At 41.9% G+C, this 19,422-nt stretch overlaps 1 protein-coding gene across 5 annotated transcripts in view; it reads right to left on the bottom strand.

The window, feature by feature from the left end:
* Nucleotides 1-1,610, bottom strand: part of KHDRBS2 (KH RNA binding domain containing, signal transduction associated 2) — a 449,732-nt gene extending 448,122 nt beyond the window's left edge. For all 5 annotated transcript variants that reach the window (XR_016281791.1, XR_016281789.1, XR_016281790.1 and 2 more), the window contains exon 1: nt 1,335-1,610. Coding sequence is in view for 2 of the 5 variants with exons in the window: in XM_089531004.1 (XP_089387130.1) it covers nt 1,335-1,425 (91 nt within the window). In the remaining 3 variants the exon portion in view is untranslated. The remainder of the gene's footprint in view (nt 1-1,334) is intronic.
* Nucleotides 1,611-19,422: the final 17,812 nt, after the last annotated feature.

The raw sequence follows: 19,422 nt of genomic DNA, 5'->3' as shown, positions 1-19,422 counted from the left end.
CTTCTGAAGGCAGCTCTGTGCCTCAGAGTCTGATACAGACTATGACATGTAACTAAACAGTCAGAGAAAGGCACAACTTGGAAAGTTCTGGTTAGTAACTTGCCAAAGAAACAATTCAGCAATCCTGACATGTGTGCAAGAAGGTCCATCATAATCATCTCTTCGTGAACACATTTCGGTTCCATATTGTAGCAAGATGGGGGCAAACCCAGCAGTACATTTGACAAAGTTAATATATACAGAACAACAGCCGAGTGTAATGACGCCAACAGAGTGATATGAACTGTAACAGACCTTGCCATTCCCATATAATATAGACATTTTTCTTTTTTAAAAAAGCAACACCTCATGATGGGAAAGGTTTAAAGAGTGTGGATCCATCCTTGTGGTGCGTAAATAAATTCTGAAGCCCTGGAACCTTTACCTCCTAAACAAGTAGTTCACTTAATAAAAGAGAGAATTCCTTATTAATGAAAGGAAAAGCTTCTTATGAAAATGAGCACTCCTGATGGCTATGGTTATGATTGTTTAATAAGTCAGTGCCATTGGCTAGATTATGTTTTTGAAATGGAAATATTCAGTACAGGAGACAGGAAGAGTTCTTGGAAAAGTGGGTCCAAAAATCTCTGCAGCAGACCAGATTTAGGGGTAACCTTCCTTTCTAAACATTAAACATGTGTGTGTCTTTGTGTGTATGTTGCCTCTAAAACCCACATAGGAAAGGAAGATGACCCCTAAATCTGATTTACTGTAGATTAGTAACTTGCCTCTGAAATACCAGGACAGCCATATACAATGCCTTTACCAACATGCAAATTGTGGGCCGTTCACCTGCAAACGGGGCTGCTGGGAAAGCCCCTTCCGAACCCCTCTTTGCTTCCTGCCCAGTATTGCTACAGAAACCTGTCAGCATCTCTCCCTTCCTTCACCTTGCCTTCTGAAGCAAGGCTGCTAGCAGAAAGCCTGGCCACTCCATCCCTTTCAAGCCCTTCCACTGCCCTAGGCGAAGATTTTCTCTTTCTCTCACTCCAGGCTACCAAGGCTGTGAACTGAGGGAGGAAGAAACCCAAGGCAAAACTCATTCCCTTCCTTTCCCTCCTGCACTTTCCGACTTGCTGCCTCCATATCCCTGATGCAGCCTGCTCTGTCTCAGCCCCTTCTCTGTCTTCTCTAGATTCCAGACACTTCTTCCCCCCAACAGGAGGGTAATCTGACCACCTGAGGGTTGGTCCATCCCTTCCAAGCCCTTCTCTTCTCAGTCCCAGGCCAGGTGACAGCACACAGCATCCCCAGCAGGCATCTCAGTCAAGCTCAGTCAAGGCAACCTGCCTTACCTTCCGCCAAGAGGCGCATGGCATGAACAAAGGAAGGGTCCAGGCTATCTTTCTCGGCCATCAGCTCGGGTAAATATTTCTCCTCTTCCATCGTCGGCTGAAGGTGGGGCTGGGGAGGGAGAGGGAGGCTGGCTGGCTGCGGGATGCTTTCTAGCTCTCTCTTGCCTCGCTGGACTTGGAACAGTCTTTCAGCACCTTGGAGAGCAGCGCCTTGCCTTCAGCACCCTGGACAGCGCCTCCTGCCCTGGCAACGCGTGGGGCGCCTCTGCCTTTGCCTCTCCCCGCGGCCACTGCCAGCCACCGGCGGAGCCCAGGAGCCTTAACTAGGGAGGAGGGGGCAGGAGGGAGCCTCCCCCCACCTCTCCTGGCTTCCCATTGGACAGAGCCCGCTGGAAAGGCGGGGAAGGGACAAGCAGAGCCGCCCTCCCATTGGATGCCTCCCTTTCGCCGAGGCTGAAAGGCAAGGCAAGGCAAGGCAAGGGAAGGTGCTGAAGGCGAGCCAAGGAGGGAGCCAGCAAGGCTTTGAGGGCTTTGCAGGGATCGGGATCAGGGGGACTGGATGGCCTCATGACAAAAAGGGAAGGCCTTCCAGAGACATATGTACGACATCTCCCAGGTGTTTCATTATTGTTATTATTATTATTAGGGATGCAGTGGCTTAGAATCCTATGACTTTTGAGACCAGCTTGGGGTATGTAAAGCCACTTGGTAAGCCTAGGCAAGTCACACTCTCTCTGCTTCAGTGGATGGCAATGGCAAACCTTTTTTTGAAAAAAACAACAAAAAACCAACATGCCATGATAGGTTCACTTTTGGTTCACCATAAGTTGCACATTACTTGAAGGCACAAAGCAACAGCAACAAAGAAGTAGAATCATAGAATTGGAAGAGACTGCAAGGGCCATCCAGTCCAAACCCCTGCCATGCAGGAACTCTCAATCAAAGCATCCCTGACAGATGGCCATCCAGGCTCTGTTTCAAGACCTCCAAGGGAGGAGACCCCACCACATGTGAAGGGAGTGTGTTCCACTGTGGAACAGCCGTTACTATCAGGAAGATCCTCTTAATGTTGAGGTGGAATCTCTTTTCCTGTAGCTTGCATCCATTGCTCCGGGTCCTGTTGTCTGGAGCAGCAGAAAACAAACTTGCTCCCTCCTCAACGTGACATCCCTTCAAGTATTTAAACAGGGCTATTGTATCACCTCTTAACCTTCTTTTCTTCAGGCTAAACATCCCCAGCTCCCTAAGTCATTCCTCATAGGACATGGTTTCAAGACCCTTCACCATTTTAGTCGCCCTCCTCTGGACATGCTCCAGTTTCTCAATGTCCTTTTTAAATTGTGGTGCTCAGATCTGGACACAATATTCCAGGTGGGGCCTGACCAAAGCAGAATAGAGTGGCACTATTACTTCCCTTGATCTAGACCAGTGATGGTGAACCTTTTTGAGGCTGAGTGACCAAACTGCAACCCAAAACCCACTTATTTATTGCAAAGTGCCATGTCCCTCTGGCTTTCTAGTAACAGACTCTGCCAAACTCTGTGCTGGGGCAATGGCACATGTACCCACAGAGAGGGCTCTGAGTGCCACCTCTGGCACGCATGCCATAGGTTCGCCATCACTGATCTAGACACTATACTTCCATAGATGCAGCCTAAAATCGCATTGGCCTTGTTAGCTGCCTCATCACACTGTTAACTCATGTTCAACTTGTGGTCTACTTGGACTCCTAAATCCCTTTCACAGGTAGACTCCTTAAAACAGGTGTCCCCATCCCCAAGATGCCACTTCTGATGTTCAGAAGATCTGAAGGTTGGCAGTTCAAGTCTGGACTGCCACATGATGGGATGAGCTCCTGTCACTAGTCCCTGCTTCCGCCAACCTAGCAGTTTGAAAGCATGCAAATGCAAGTTCATAAAGAGCTACCACTTCTCAATGGGAAGGTCACAGTGTTCAGTGCAGTCATGTTGGCCACATGACCGCTAGAGCAGTCCTCGGACAATGCTGGCTATTCGGCTTAGAGACAGAGAGAAGCACTGCCCCCTACAGTGGATTACAACTAAACATTCAAGTCAAGGGACTACCTTTACCTTTATCATCATCATCATTATTATGTTTATTTATATCCCACCTTCCTTCCAGTACAGGAGGCTGTCATGCTTTGTCATAAGAAAGGATGATTTGATGGGGAAAGAAATAACACTACGAAAGGTAGCAGGCAGTAGAAAGAGAGGAAGACCACATGCCAAATGGATAGACTCAATCAGAGATGATTACAGGCATGAAATCAGACGAACTGAGTAGAAAAGTGGAGGATGTCCACTTGGTCATGGAGATGTCTCATACATAGGGTCACTATGGTTCAGAGATGGCTTGAGGGCAGTTAACAATAACAACAACAATCTCCCAGGCATTTTATCACATACTGCTATTCAATTCCCTCAATGCCCACTGTTTTTATTTTGCAGGTACCAGTTTCCTACCCACCCCTTCACCCAGTTGCCTCTAATGGTTGGTAAAGGGGGCGGGGAAGGGGCTGTAATGACTGATTCATCTAAAAGGGTGACTAGGGGATGTTCACTGCTGCTTTAATTAAGCAGTGGATTGATTCTTTGTCTTTTACTTATCTAGTTGGAATACTCTGCCCAGACAGACTTTATGATGGAAATGATCACAGACTGCTTGCCTCTGCTGAAAAGTATACGGAAAAGTGCCGACTTTAAAACTATAGTCTCTCCTTGGAAATGTGTGCAGAGAGGAAGTCAGAAATCATTATTGTTATTAATTGCTGTAAAGTCAAATTTGAATGAGAGAACCTCCAAGGCATCTTGGCATCACCAGCCCTGCTCAGATCATGCAAGCATAGGGTTGTGTGGCTTCCTTGACTGGCCACATTACCACACAATGCTCTTACAGTGCTGCTATTCCACTTTTTCTGCACTGGCTGCCTCCTGTTGTATTCTGGGGCTTGTAGTTCAGTGAGGCCTAAGAACTCTCTGATTGAACCCCTCCCTTAACTTCAAATCCCAGAATGCAACAGGAGACAGCCAGAGCAGTTAAAGTGGAATAGCAGCACCATAAGAGTGTAGTACGGTAATCTAGTTGAGTCTTTCCACCTGTAGCGTGGTCTTCCCTTTTTCTTACTGCCTCCCACTTTACCAAGCATTATTATCTTTTCTAATGAGTCACACCATCTTCATTTCTGGTGAGCATTCAGGTTTGATTTGTTCTAAAACTCCTTCATTTGTCTTTGGGGCATTCTATGGCATGTAGAGCTCTTCTCTAGCATCATATTCCAAATAACTTGATTTTCTTCCTTTCATCTTTTTTCACTGTTTAGCTATCACAACTATGCATTGAAATCTGAAATACTATGCAGTGGTTCTCAGCCTTTGGTCCTCTAGAGTTTTGAGACTTCAACTCCCAGAATTCCTGAACAATGAGCATACTGACTGGGACTTCTGGGAATTGAAGTCTCAAAACTCTGGAGGACCAAAAGCTGAGAACCACTGTACTATGGGATTTTTTTTCCTAACTAGTAGTTAATGGTATGTTTTTACACATGCAGATCTTATCTTGTTCCTTCATGACTGTCTTCCAAGTCTCGGCCTTCTTCTCATTTCTTGACTACAGTGCTCATTTCGATTAATGACTGAGCCAAGTTATAGGAAATCTTTAACTTTTTGATGTTTTCATTATCCACTCTAAAGTTTTATAAACTATGTATGGGAATTTTTTAAAAAATATTCAGCTGTAACCCTGCTTTTTTCACTTTCTTTCTTAAATTTCACTAGTAGTCATTCCACAGCTTTGCTATTTTCTGCATGTAATATTGTGTCATCTGCATATCCTAAATTGCAAATGTTCCAGTTTTCATGCCCCCTTCCTCCAGGTCTATTCCTGATTTTCATATGGTATGTTCTGCAAATAAACTAAACATATAGAGTGATAAAATGCAGTCTTATCTGACCCCTTTGACCATTGGAAAGCATATTTTTTCTCCATATTCTGCCCTGATAGTGATCTCTTGTCCTGAGTAGAGGTTACATACCAGGATAATCAAATGTCCTGGCACATCCATTTCTTTTACTGAGACCCATAGTTTTTTCATGCTTTACAGAATCAAAGGCTCCGCTACAGTCAATAAAGCACTGGCTGATTTTCTTCTAAAATTATTTTATGCATTCAGAAACAGTATTGGGATGTTTCCCATCCTACAAGAGAAGGAAACCTGATGGTAAAGGAGAAGAGACTCCTCTAAACCTCCTTCCACTCAAAACTAAAAAAAGGCGCTGCAGAAAGTGACAGCATGGTTCTAACCCAAGGCCTGAACTATTAGGTACTATTGTAAATTGCCCTGGAATCAATTTTCATGTATGGATTATTAACATGTTTGAAATAAAATAAAATCTTAGCTAAATACCAGGAAAATCAAATGTTTTGGCACACCTATTCCTTTTAGTGAGATCCAGATCCCTCCAGATCCATTGAAAGAAAGCTTTATAAAGAGGACTGCAGTGAACTTTATATTATGACCACATTGTGTCTCTTTGAAGGGATATTGGAAGTTCACACACTAAAGTACATGGGAATATGGCTCACTGAACTTCACAAGTGTTGAAATTTGGAGATCAGTGCCTTAGGGACCACTTCTGGTTAAAGAGGAAAGTAACTAAACTATGACTCCAGCTTCATCTGGCTGTATTTCATCCAGCAACTCAGCTAGGTAATGGTCAATAGATGAAGCATCCCATTTTGACTGCCATCTTCTCAATGGAGGATAGCTAGGTAGGTCATTCATTGATCCATGGCAGGTGCACATCTGAAGGCCTGAACACTCCACTCATTCATCCCGATAGAAGAAAAGGACCAGACCTTTTTACCTTGATCTAAACAGGCTCTATAGCTTTCTTTTGTAATTATGGGACAAATATACTGTTGATCTGTCAGAAAGTAAAGAACAAGACACAAGATAACCTATGTAAAGGTGAACAGAAGAGTGGGCTATTTTATTTGCTACAGCTGGATTCCATTAATCCTGTTCAGTGGATTCTATTACATACATTATAGGAGAAGTATGTACTGTAGATAATTTCCCTATGATTCATATAACATACACCTGTGTCAAACAAACACAATCTTGCCCAGCCTCTATGTGTTAGAGCTAATCCAATTCCGGCACCTTTAAAACTCCAGCTTTCTTCTTTGTGTTCAGTTTAGAACACATACCTCAGAATTCCACATCCCATATTAATAGAGGGTCAGAGTAGATATGCCATTAAGAAAAAAGATGTGGTAGACAACTCTTTGGCTAAGAAAGTGTTGCATCAGCTTCATTTGAACTAGCAGCTTTAGAAAGCTCCTGCATCCTCAAATCACAGAATTAAATCTGCCATGCAATTAAACTGTCTACAGAAGAAGTAAATAAACTCTTTTTACTTTAATTAGAACTATATATAAGTGTCTGGGTATGTGCATGTGTGTGCGCGCATTCACACGTTTCCACTGCAAAAAAGCATAATGCTACATTTCTAAACCCAATGGTATTTTATTTTACACTGACGCAATTGTTAGAATTTTTTTGTTTCTAAGTATTTCTTTCAGAAACAGTTTCTGTATAACCTTTCAGCATATACAGTTTATAATTTATATTTCCTTGGATCCTTACACCAACAGATTTCCCCCCCTACCAACTGATTTTACAGACAGAAAGCCCAGCCTTGGAAGGGATGGTATGCCCATGGCCACACAGGGCCAGAGCTAAAATTTAAAGCAAGCTCTCTAGGTCTAAAAGCACTATGTAGTAGACCACACTGGCATGGAATATGACCATATATTTTTCATTTGTTCCCATCAGAATCATTATGTAGTTGTACACTTTTGTCTGTGTGTGTTTGTGTGCATATCCAACTTTTAGCAGCTTTTGTTAGCTTTAATCAGTAAATCTGAATTTTTATTTGATGAACTTGTAGCTAGCACTTTAACCAAAGGGTCTAAATACTCTAAAGGCACTAGATCCTGCCTGATCTTGGAAGCTCGGTAGGGTCATAGAATCATAGCATGACAGAGTTGGAAGAGACCACAAGAGCCATCCAGTCCACCCTTTCGCCATGTAGAAACGCACAATGAAAGGACTCCTGACAGATGGTCATCCAGCCTCAGTTTAAAAACCTCCAAAGAAGGAGACTCCACCACACTCCAAGGGAGGGTTCAGGTTAACTTTGTTACAGTCTTAGACCAGCATAACTGAGGGAGTGTGTTCCACTGTCAGACAGCTCTTACTGGCAAAATACCAAGTCCTGTATTTAACTACCTTTGAGCAGTCCTTGCCTAAGAAAACCCTATGAAATTCATGGGGTCACTGTAAGTCAACAGGCAACTGGAAGTCATGCACACACATGTGCACACACACAGAGAGCATTTTCACCAGTGGAATTACAAGTTAAAGGCACACCAGTTTATTTTTCAGTCTGTTTTTGGTTCTAGTATGTTGAAAGTTGTTCTTTCCTTCAGTCATTAAATGGTAGCTCTTATTGATCAAAACATTAGTTACCATATGCAATTTATTATCTCAAATATACATCCCAGTGAGATTTTGGCCATATGCAAACTTAGTATCAGGCTTCCATAAAGATAGGTGTGTAGATAACGGGGGCCCACAATCTGGGAGGAACTAGCTATTATCATTTTATTTGGAGAAGGCATAATTCTGTGGTCCAAAAGTAGGCAGAAGTCAAAATATGAAGCAACAGTCAAGGAACAGGAGCAGATGCTGACTGAAACAGACAAGAGATGAAGTACAGCAACTTCTGACATGTAGGTTATGTAGGTGTAAGTCGTGCCCTATGGGGTGAGCTGACTGAATGCTTCTCCCCGACCATTTGGGCTGGGGAGGAGATTTTGCTGGCCTCTCATTAGAGACCAGCATGTTAAAGGAAAACAGCATGCTCTGCTGGCTGTTGGGAGAGGAGGGGGCGGGGTTTAGCTTGCTTGGGGCTTCCCTGCCCAAACTCCTCTCACTTGGCTTCAAACGCTGGCCCACCCTCCCGCCTCGACATCAGTGTGAAAATTAATTCTGGTCGCCTTGGGGCCGGGTAGGAATTTTCTTCCCTTTCCAAGGGTTTTTTCGCCTACCCCACACTGTTGGTTGAGGACTTTGACAATTGGCATGGGTGTGGTCATAAATAGGTTCCACGCATAGGCGGGGGGAGATAGATGTTTCGGTGAACACCTCGGCACCCTCCTAAAGGGTGAAGCTAGGTCTCTGGAAATCACGTTTAGGTCTTGCGAGTAAACGTGAAGGGAAAGAGACTTGCCTTGGGGCTGGCTTGAGATTTAAACCCTCACTTAAGTCTGGCGAGTTAAGTGGGGGAGTCTTGGGTTGGCCTTCCGGATGCCGGCTGGGGAGCAACCCAAAGTATGGATTGCCCTTGGGGCACAGGTGTTTTCGCCCTTTGGAAGCTGGGGAATTGGTCTTGGAGCAGACCATCTGCCAGCTGTTCCTACACAAGGTTCTCCCCCCTGGTTTTTTGCAGTTCTCGAAGAAATAAGTTTAAATAAGTTGAGTTAAATAAAGTTGCCCATTTTATAATCCAGTTCTCTGTGTCTGGTCTCATTATTAATGAGTTGGTCAGCAATGTTCAGGCTGTATGGTCACCCCACTTATCCATTGCAATAGTAGTTGATACAAGAAACTGTTGGTCCACATCATTAGAGCTGCACTGATCCAAAGATAGCACAATAATACTGAATTAAAATATACAACTGTTGGGAGAATCCATATCTAAGTGTGTGTGCATATTCATGCATAAGTGTGTATGTGTCCATTTTACTGTTCTACCAACACAGGAAGCAAATTTGATGGAAACTCAAGAGAAGGTCTCCTTGATGGCTGCCCTCAGGCTTCGTAGCACCTTACCAAGGATGGTTGGTGAGCATAATCTCTAATGAACTTTTGCCAGCAAACAGACAGGCTTTGGGCTCATAGGCTGAAGTTTTACCCGGCATGTAAATGCCTGGTATATCAGTCTTTATATTATTACATTTTATTATATTGGTATTATCTTTATTTAACATTCAGATGCTGAGGAACTTGAGATGGAAGATGGAGTTTTACTCAGGATCTTCTAGTGGGCATCTGCTGGCAGGCAACTGACTGCCCACTATGTGAACAAAGTACTGGATAATATAAAACCTTGGTATGATGTAAGATGGCTCTTCATATCTTCTTCTGAGTATCATTTAATGGAAAGGCAGGATATAAATGTAACAAGTAAACACTCACACTTTTATGAGTTAAATATGGCCATTCAGCAAGTAGCTAAGATATGTATAGGAAATGGACAAGATGCCAAAAAAGAAACATTACTTAAACGAGTGGAAAAAAGCTAAGAACTGAAAGTAATAGGATAGAATTACAAATGGAAAATTGCAGACCTGCTCCAGGAACATATATCCCCATAGTGGTATATTTTATGCTGTCAAATAGCCTCTCATGGGATGGTTAAAAGCTCTGCCATCAAGAAGAAGAATACATGGTACAGGACAATGCTGAATGGTCAAGAGAAAAATGTGATCTAATATCAATTGAAATAATGGATTTTATTATATTAACAGATGTTCCAATTGATTCTTCTTTCTTCCGCGTTAAACAAGCTCCTGCTGATAATCTTTTGTTGAAAAATAGAATAGAACTATTTTTAAGAAAACAGTGCTTTGGCAGTTTTTGAGTACCAGCTAAACTAAAGCTGCATAAATGCTGCCATTGATTCAGATAAGTCATTATCAAAGCCTTACCAGTAGGCCTGGAAACACATCAGAAAGCCTAGTCAAAACATAGCACAGTACAGCAAGAAATCTTTTCACAAGATAGGGGAATTAGAAAAAAAGAAAGAAAAAACAGCTAAAATCAGTGCATTGAGACAAGACAGTGTCACCTTGAAAAAAGTAGAACACATTTTTCACAACATCCATTGTCTTTTAAAACAGCAATTGCTATTTCAATAACACTATAAATGACTTTTTGACTCTCCCTTTTCAACCATTTGTTGTTGTTGTGTGCCTTCAAGTCATTTCTGACTTATGGTGACCCTAAGGCCCTATCATGGGGTTTTCTTGGCAGAATTTGTTCAGAGGGGCTTTGCCCACAAATGTTCAATAGATTCATACCCTTTGGTGAACTCAGCACACCACCTCCTTTGTAGTAAATATATTGCAAATATATATATATATATATATATACACACACACACACACACACACACACACACACACACACAGTAGGTCCCAGGTTGTGGGGGGAAAGCCAACTCACATGTGAACTGAAAATAGGTTAAATGTATTCCTGAAGCAGAAATAAGTATTGGATTAGTGGCATTGCTATAAAAACCTGGGAAGAACGTTTGTTAAAGGATAGATTTCTCTCTCTAAATCAGTCATTCTCAATCACATGCCATACTTGCAGAATGATCTCATTGTTTCTCTCTTTTTAATAGGTATGGGGTGATGAACTGTTTCCCAAGGGTAGAGTGCACTCCCAGGACCAGTCTGGCTGCCTGGTTGGCTGGATTATAGTGAGGTGTGTGGGCTTCTCCTGTCTCACCCCTCTCTTTCCCTTGATGTTATTTCCCCAACATCCATTTCAACTTTCTCATGCTGAAAGAGGAACAGAGTTATATGCCTCTCTGCATGAATTAAAGGAATTAGATGGTACTCAAATGGAGGAATATCTGTGAGTGCCAACTAAATTCTTTCATGCACCATCTGAACGGAAACGGTGCATAGCCTGTGAATACAATTTCCCTATTATTGCATAGCAGGGATGGAAGATAACACATGACCTTGTCCAAACTCTAGATCAGTACATTGATGCCCCTAAGGGGTGGCCTGCAGCCGCCTCCATCTTTGCCAGATCAGGGCTGCAGCAACTGTATGCTGCGGCCCCGATCTGGCCTTTCCAGGGCTCACAAAGGAGCCACAAAAAGTGGCTCCTTTTTGCACCCTGGAAAGGGCACTGTAGTCACTGTGCCACAGCTTTACAGTGCTCCTTTGATGCTGCATCATCTAAATCCAGCACCAGAGGAGTGCCGTGATGCTGTGCACCATGTGGAGTGGCACGCGATGTCACACCGCCATGGGGATGGAATCAGGGCATGCATTGTATGAATGCCATGCCCTGACTCTGCTCCCAGGCTCCCAGGCCAGCCTTAATGGCCAGTCTGCACAGGCCCTTAAACTTGCCAAAAAGCCTACCCCCCCTCCCACCCCCCGCATATGTATGTCTTGATATTAGGTCTACTATTATACTGCAAATTCATAAGAAACAATCTCAGTCATTGCTCCCTTTGCACCTGGTCACCCTGAGAGCAGCAACTGAGAAGATGTCTGACCAGCGACCAAGAAACCTCTCACCCATGTGTTGAAATGCCATGGCTTCATCCTATGGAATCTTGGGATTTGTAGTTTGTTGGAGTACCTGAGCTCTCTGACACAGAAGGGTAAATATCTCACAAAACTACAAATCCCAGAGTTCCATAGCATTGAGCCATGGTAGTAAAAGTGGTGTCAAATGGCATTAATTCTGCAGTGTAGATGCAGCCTACAAACAGTTCATTGGTGGACTGAAGCAAAGAGGGGGTGATGACAAGACCATGTTATGGCCAGAGAGAAAAAATTCAATATGGATGGTGGGGGGGGGGGGGGAGTGCAGGGAGGACAAAGTCAAAACATAAAACAATATGCTGTGGTGCACAGACCAAAGAAAGTTGTGAAAGAAAGCAAGAAGCCAAGAAATTAAATCTGCTGCCAATGAGACTATTGAAGTCTTCCAGAATCAGGGTAATACCTTGAGCACAAAAGAAGAAATAATACAAAGCACTGAAAGCAATGACAAAAGTGGGAACATAGCTCAAGGGAGGGGTATAAAGCATATCTACTTGTAAACAGATAAATAGTGTAAGATAAGCTGAAAAGAGAATAAAGGGAACCACAACAGCAAAGAGGGATTAAGCTTGACTATCATGTTATGCAGAATAATAATAATAATAATAATAATAATAATAATAATAATGGTTTATTTATATTTCCCACCTCTCCCTGTGGATTGAGGCAGGATTACAACAGAGGTAAAATTACAATAAATTACAATAGCCTGCAAGTCAATTAGGTGCCTTAAGATTTGTGCCATGTTTTAGTAAGGGTTAAAAGGTGAGGTGAGCAAGACAAGAAGAGATCATGCACTATGATGTATTAGCTCTAAACAGAATGAGGAGAATGGTCTGAAAAGAAGTGATGTAAAGTATGTAGTGAATATTGAGAAGATCCTTGGAGGCTGAGGCTGGAGAAAGGGAAGAATTGTCAGTCCTTGAACCACACTGCCAGTCCCTGTGCTACTAATGACTGCTGAAGACAGAAGAGGAAGCAACGTCAAAGAAATGTCAAGGAGATTCAGACTGGAATGAAAACATGGGTATTGGGCATGCCAATAAGAGACAAGATTATTGTGCACATGTAAACAGGGCAAGGGTGATCAGAAAAGAGAGAAGGAAATTAAGGGTACTGATAAAATAAGGGAAGGCAGTGACTGGGGAGACCACTATGAAGGACTTGTCAGAGGTGTTGATTCAGAGATAAGTGGCTGGTTACTTTGTACAAGTGCTCAAATTAATGGATCAGGTGATTTGGTCTGTGGCTGAGTGACTAAATGCTCAGGCAGATGAGCAAGCTCTGAGTTACGGATTCCTAGGACTACACTGAGATCTTATTAAAGGGATGAGCAACTGTGTGACCTTTAAATGGTCTGTAGCTCCAGAATTCTTCACCATTGACTGGCTATTGCTGATGGGAGTTGTAGTCCTGATACACATGGAGAGTTGCACCTTGCCCATCCCTATCTTATAGGTTCCCTGTGCCATTTGATTTTTCCTGAACTGGAAGATTGTGGTATTATTTCCAGCCACCTGTAGTCAAAAGCGAATCAGTCCGGTGATGTACTGCATCACAGATGAGATTAGACCAGAAAAGAACTTACAAATTTGCATGGAAAGTAAGGGCACCGAACCAGCATTGTCCAAGTGCCCATTTTGAAACCCATGGCAAAATACAGAGAAGAGACAGAGAAAGAGAAAGGCAGCAGGAGCTATAATCTGTGAAAAGCAATAAAAGGGGAGGGAAAGGTGAATGCCTGTAGGGAATAAAGTGATTGATTGCAATAAGCACTGGGTTCCTAGGCCCACACATGTGTTGCATAGCAAAACTATATCCAGGGGACACCCTTGATGCATTAGCCTATGCAGGACAATTATAAGCAATAAAGGTCAAGACACAACTTACACAGACTCAATTTATACAGCCACAGATGGGTACAAAACTGCAGCTTCCATTAATATGAACTTCAAAACTCTTGGATGATCATGCTAGCACTCTAAAAGCAGCCATTTCAGCAAAGAGCTTAATAAGGGATGAGCAATGATGAATAAAAACAATTGACATTTCTTTTAAAAAATGAATTGGTGTTTTAATTCTAAACAATGCAGAAGCTCATATCTTGGCACTTTCTAATTAGGTTCAGCAGAAATGAGCATGCCCATCATAAAGGAATAGAGATGACTGAAAAGTCAGTATTTTAGGCTGCCGCCCACTACAATATTCATGCAGTTTGACACCGCTTTAAGTGTCACAACTCCATCCCATGTAATCCTGGGATTTGTAGTTTGTTGTGACACCAAAGCTCTTCCTTTTTTTATATAAAAGCTAAAGTAGAGTACTTTATTGACCTGTGGTTAAGTCAGCCCAGGTTTTTGGGGTTGATTTTTTTTTTTACTAAGATTTCTATACTTACACAGTATAATGCATATAATCAGTAGACTTATAACTACTGTATTTCTAGACTTATACATGAGTGTATGCAGTACCTTCATTGCTGCCACTTTTTTGTTTGGCAGTCTGTGTACCCAAATCCTGGTCACCCAAATCCAGGGTGACCAGACATCCTCCTTTTCCAGGACATTTCCTACAGTTCAACTTTCTGTCTAGGTGGAATTTCTAAATGTCCTCCATTTTGAGCATGCCTAAAAGGCATGATACGTTTATGTTAGTGTTTTTAGCTTTTATTTGGCTTTTAATAACTCTTAATGCTATACATTTTTGAATGTCCTAAATTTTGTGGTGCCTTGTCCTCCTTTGCAGTTGTGACATCTGGTCTCCCTGCCCAAATCCCAAAGGCCCCAGGTGCAGAGAATTGCCCTTTGGACCAGATGCAATTGCTCAACACTGGTATAGTAAAATTTGGTATATTGTACCAAATAGCCTCAGCACCAGGCCATCCTCGGAATTACAAAGCCCCATCTTTTATGATCACCAACTGGAATTAATTATATTCTCTCCAGATTCAGTATTTACTTTGTTGTCCATTACTGCAGACTAGGATTGCACTTTGTTCTGCTAACTGTATGCCAGTATTTTAAGATGGCTATTTTAGATATATGGTTGATTTGTTGCAAGAGTGGGCATTCTGAATACTAGCATTGTTGCAATCATATGCTGAAATAGTATCACTTTATTCATTGTACATTACAGTATATTTTTCTTCTGAACTATACCCATTTCTATTCAACCAGGTTTGGAATGAATGATGTTTTTCAAACAATTAATTGATTAAACCAAGTTGATGCATGAGATTCTTATGTTCCAGTCATTTACTGCTAGCTAATCTCCTCTGCCTCATATTTTTCACTTTCATTCTAAAGGGACTGAAATCAATAGGGGTAATTTTAACAGTAGGAAAAGTTTGTGGCTGTCATAGTATTGGCTACCTGAGTGTTAAATACCACAGATTAAAAAAATGTATGTTTAGCTAACCCCATTCTCGATGGATCCTTTTACACAGAAGACAATTAGCCTTGGGTGTGACAATTCAAGCATGAATATATTATTAGTATTACTTTTATTCAGTCTGAAGATTATCTAAGTGTGAGTTTGCACACATGCATCCTTCAGATATGAAAAGAAACATACATGCACTTTATCTTTGAATATCCATATATGCTGTAAATTGAAAATATAATTTAAAGATACTGCTGAAGTTTGTAATTCTCAGGTGTGGATGGTCAACTGTGGTAGCTAGGAAAGCTGCCTCAAATACAAACCTAGCATTTAATGAATCCAGCTTTTTTCTTTGGTGACCATTTTTGATCTTCCCCCCATCTACTTCCTTCATCACCATAGAACTAAGAGGCAGTGATCTTTTTCTTCCACCTCCCATGAGCATCTGGTGTTGGCATTGCCATATTGGTGAGCCAGACACAAAGCATGTGGGGTGCTCTGGTTATGTTCAAATGGGCTCTTTCCCAGGAAAACTCACAGATCTACAGGGTGTGGGAGGCTTGCACCAAGTTCTAGGCTTACTTCCTCATTGCTTTAGTGCCTTATTAATCACAATTGCTTTCCAGCTTTAACGGGAACATGGCACAGTGACGCAATTAGCTTTCCATCAGGTGAGTGCACAGCAGAAGAGAATCCCCCAAGGAATATTGCTCACTAGCAGCAGGTGTTAATGAGCTACTAACAAGGCAATATGTCAGGAACACAGAAAATTGCCCATTAGCCAAGGTCCGTTGAGATCATCCTTTTAAGTATAATATCACTTGGCAAAATATTTAAAATAAGTGTGCAAATAGCTGTGCATTAAAATCAGCTCCTGTCACTCAAATGTTGATGTTATGCTGAGGTTGCTGGTAGCTCCCATATCTTGGATTGCTGTTATAATTTTACGGCAGAATCACCATTACACTGACATGGAGAGCACCAGACACCATTATTTTTACTCTGTTAAAGATTTTTGTTATATCCCCTATTCATGAGCAAGATCCCACTGGGTCACCTTGTCACTTTAATACCTGCAAATATTTAAGCATAGACTCTCATGCAGAAATATATTGTCCATCCCAAGGTGACCTTCTGTGGGCATCCTTCATATATTTATTACTTTTGTTTATTTAAGGTATTTCTGTACTGCCTCCCAGCCCACAAAGGGTGGTTTCTGGGATGACCAGAATGTTGTGTCATAGGCATACAGATGTCTTCTGAGATATTTTAGTGGATCCAGTGCTCACCCATAATCTGGTTTCTTTAGAAAGAGACCACCATAAACACATTTAAGGTATTTATGAGAAAATGACCTTAATTTACACATATATAGCTGACCATGAAAGCCAGTGGGGTGTAGTGGTTTGAGTGTCAGAGTAAGACTCTGGGAAACCAGGGTTCAAATCCCTACTCAGCTATGGAAACCCACTGGATGACTTTAGACAAGCGACATTCTCTCAGCCTCAGAAGAGGCAATGGAAAATCCTCTCTGATGAAATCTTAACAAACACACACACACACACACAAAAAAAACCTGTAATAGAGTTGCCATAAGTTGGCCCCATACTTCCAATCCCTGACTCAGCACAGATCAAGGGTGAGCAAAGCATAGTTCTCAGATATTGTTGGATGAAAGCTCCCAGAAAGCCTAGGCAACATAAACCATGTCAAGGAATTCCAGGAGTTACAACCCAGCAACATTTGAAGTCCCACACAATCCCCACTCCTGCTTTAGAAAGAGCAAGACAAAAGTGACCCCACTTCTGGACAATCTAAATAAGGCTGGGGATGGGGGCAACTGTGACCCTTCAGATGTTTCACACTTCCATCAGCCTTTGCCAGTTTAGCAAATAGTGGGTGCTTACAGCTAAAAAAAATATCTGAAGGACCACAGTTGTCTACTCTTAATCTAAAACCATCTCTGATGACAACTGCCATTTAGCTAACTTCCATATTAGTCATTATGGGAATATGCCAGCCTAAATGTGCCCAACTGGATAGACACACCCTAGCAATCACTCTTCATAAGGCCAGACTCATATTGTTATGAGTTATGCCTAATAAATATCAATATTAGACTTTGATGCATAAAGCAGAGAGTCATCTCTTGCCATAGTCTGCAAAGGTTGGGGTGGCGGCCAGGATCCCTGTCCCCACATCCCTGCTGATAAGGAAAGAGACCCTGATGGTGCAGTGGTTAAATGCAGGTACTGCAGCCACTCACTCACAAACCACAAGGTTGTGAGTTCAATCCCAGCGAGAGGCTCAAATGCGACTCAGCATAGCCTCATTCTGAGGATGTTAAAATGAGTACCCAGCTTGTTGGGAGCAATTAGCTTACAGCTGTAAACTGCTTAGAGACTGCTTAGTTTGGTATGAAGCAGTATATAAATGAAGCTGCTATTGCTATGTTCAGGAGAGCAATCAGGGGCTTAACTCTTTTGTTTATCTCCACTGAATGAAGACCTACCAAACTGACTCAGACAGGTACACTCCCAATTGTGAGGTGTTGTGTAGCTTCCAGATATGTTGGGGCAATCCTATCTTGATTTGAAAGAGGGTAAATGTCTATACTTAATTGGCTTTGTCTTGTGCAAGTAGCTCAATTGTTTTCAACTGCCCAGATCATATAACAGTCATTATTGGTGCCCAGTGGGCACAGTCATATCTGTCTTTTTTCACAGAGGCATAAGGTTTGCATGCATCACTCTAAGCACATGTTTTTGTTATTTTAATCCTCCATAGAACAAACTTGACATGTTTTGTCCTGCCCAGAGGCTTTCTCTCCACATTTGGTGACAGCCCCCAAGTTAGGAAGAGATTAAATACAGAGAGTGTGTCTCTGTCTTTGAAAGCTGGGTCTCTGCATTCTGGTGCTCCAAGAGTCATCCAGACTCTTCTTCACATTTAAAGGTGAGAAAATCTCTCTTTCCCTGTGTGTGCTTACTCTGTAATCCCTTAATCTCAGCTATGCCCCTTAGCCACCTTAGATTGGTCAGTAGGAAGGTGTAGTTCCCATGCCACACACCCCCCTTTTACTTTGTGGAACAGTTTGTAATTAATGTAGACTATTCTGTCAGTTTCTGCTGCTCTCTTTTCCCTGTTTTTTTTTTAAATAAAGAAATAATTGTTTTTGCTGCAAAATCAGCTTGACCTTATTTTCTACCTCATTCTTAGTTGGAGGCACTCTTATTGTCTGTTTTTAAAACCTTCAGCCTATAAAGTCTTACAGAGAGTATGTGCTTTTCCTCCCAAGCCGGTAAACCCAGTGTACTCCTTTTAGCAATAAATTGGAGAGAGCCTTTGAAAGATCATTCAAATTATTCCAAAATGAACAGTGAAAATGATACACACTGAGGTTAAGTAACAATAAGTAACAATAGAAATTTTACAAGGTCAGCTGCTGAGTTTTCATGTTTGAGTAAGGATTTGACCTCAGTATCCCGTGTCCATGGTCCAACACCATGCTCCGCCACACCACCATCAGAAGCATGGTTGGTGGGGATGTGAGAGGGGGCCTTTTCTGTGGCTGCTCAAGGACTGTGGAACTCCCTTTCCCAGGAAAGCCAGAATGGTCCTTTCTTTATTAGCCTCCCGCTGGCAGGCTAAGACCTACCTGTTTAGATAGGCTTTTAAAACAGGGAGTCTTGAAAGCATGGAATGGGCTGGCATTGTATTCTTTTAAAGTATCTTTAACATTTTTATCTTTTTAATTGTATTTTATTACTTTAATAAGTAACTTGTTTTAATATTGTAATAATTTAATTCCATTTTAATGTATTATTTTGTATATGAGTCCATATTTTGGGGAAAGGGTGGGATATAAATAATAATAATTCATAAAGTGGAAGAAACCTGCAACTGTGAGCAGGGTTTAAACTACATATGAAGATACCAGATTCATTGGTTTTATCCTGTATCTGTGCCAAAGATGTATAAATCAGGAAGTGGGATCCACATTTTTGATCTAAACTTGAAGGGAATTGAATTCTCCCTGTACTTGCTGCTGTAGTTTTTTCCTCTAAGCACTTTACTTCCAACTGAATTTATGTCTGAAAAGTTCTAGAAAGAACAGACTGCAGCAAGATATGCTTAGGGTAAAAGATGATTTAGTATCTATCACCCAAATATTCTATGTGCTCCAAAACCCTGAAGTGGGACTACTTGCAGTTACAACATATGGTTTAAATCATTAATGAACTGCAGGCGTTCCTGACTTCAAACT

This window comes from Sceloporus occidentalis, unplaced genomic scaffold (assembly GCF_023333645.1).
Source record: "Sceloporus occidentalis isolate IW3139 unplaced genomic scaffold, rSceOcc1.0.p SCAF_6, whole genome shotgun sequence".
NCBI lineage: Eukaryota > Metazoa > Chordata > Lepidosauria > Squamata > Phrynosomatidae > Sceloporus > Sceloporus occidentalis.
The sequence above is the reverse complement of the archived record's forward strand: the minus strand, read 5'-3'. Positions and strand labels throughout refer to the sequence as shown.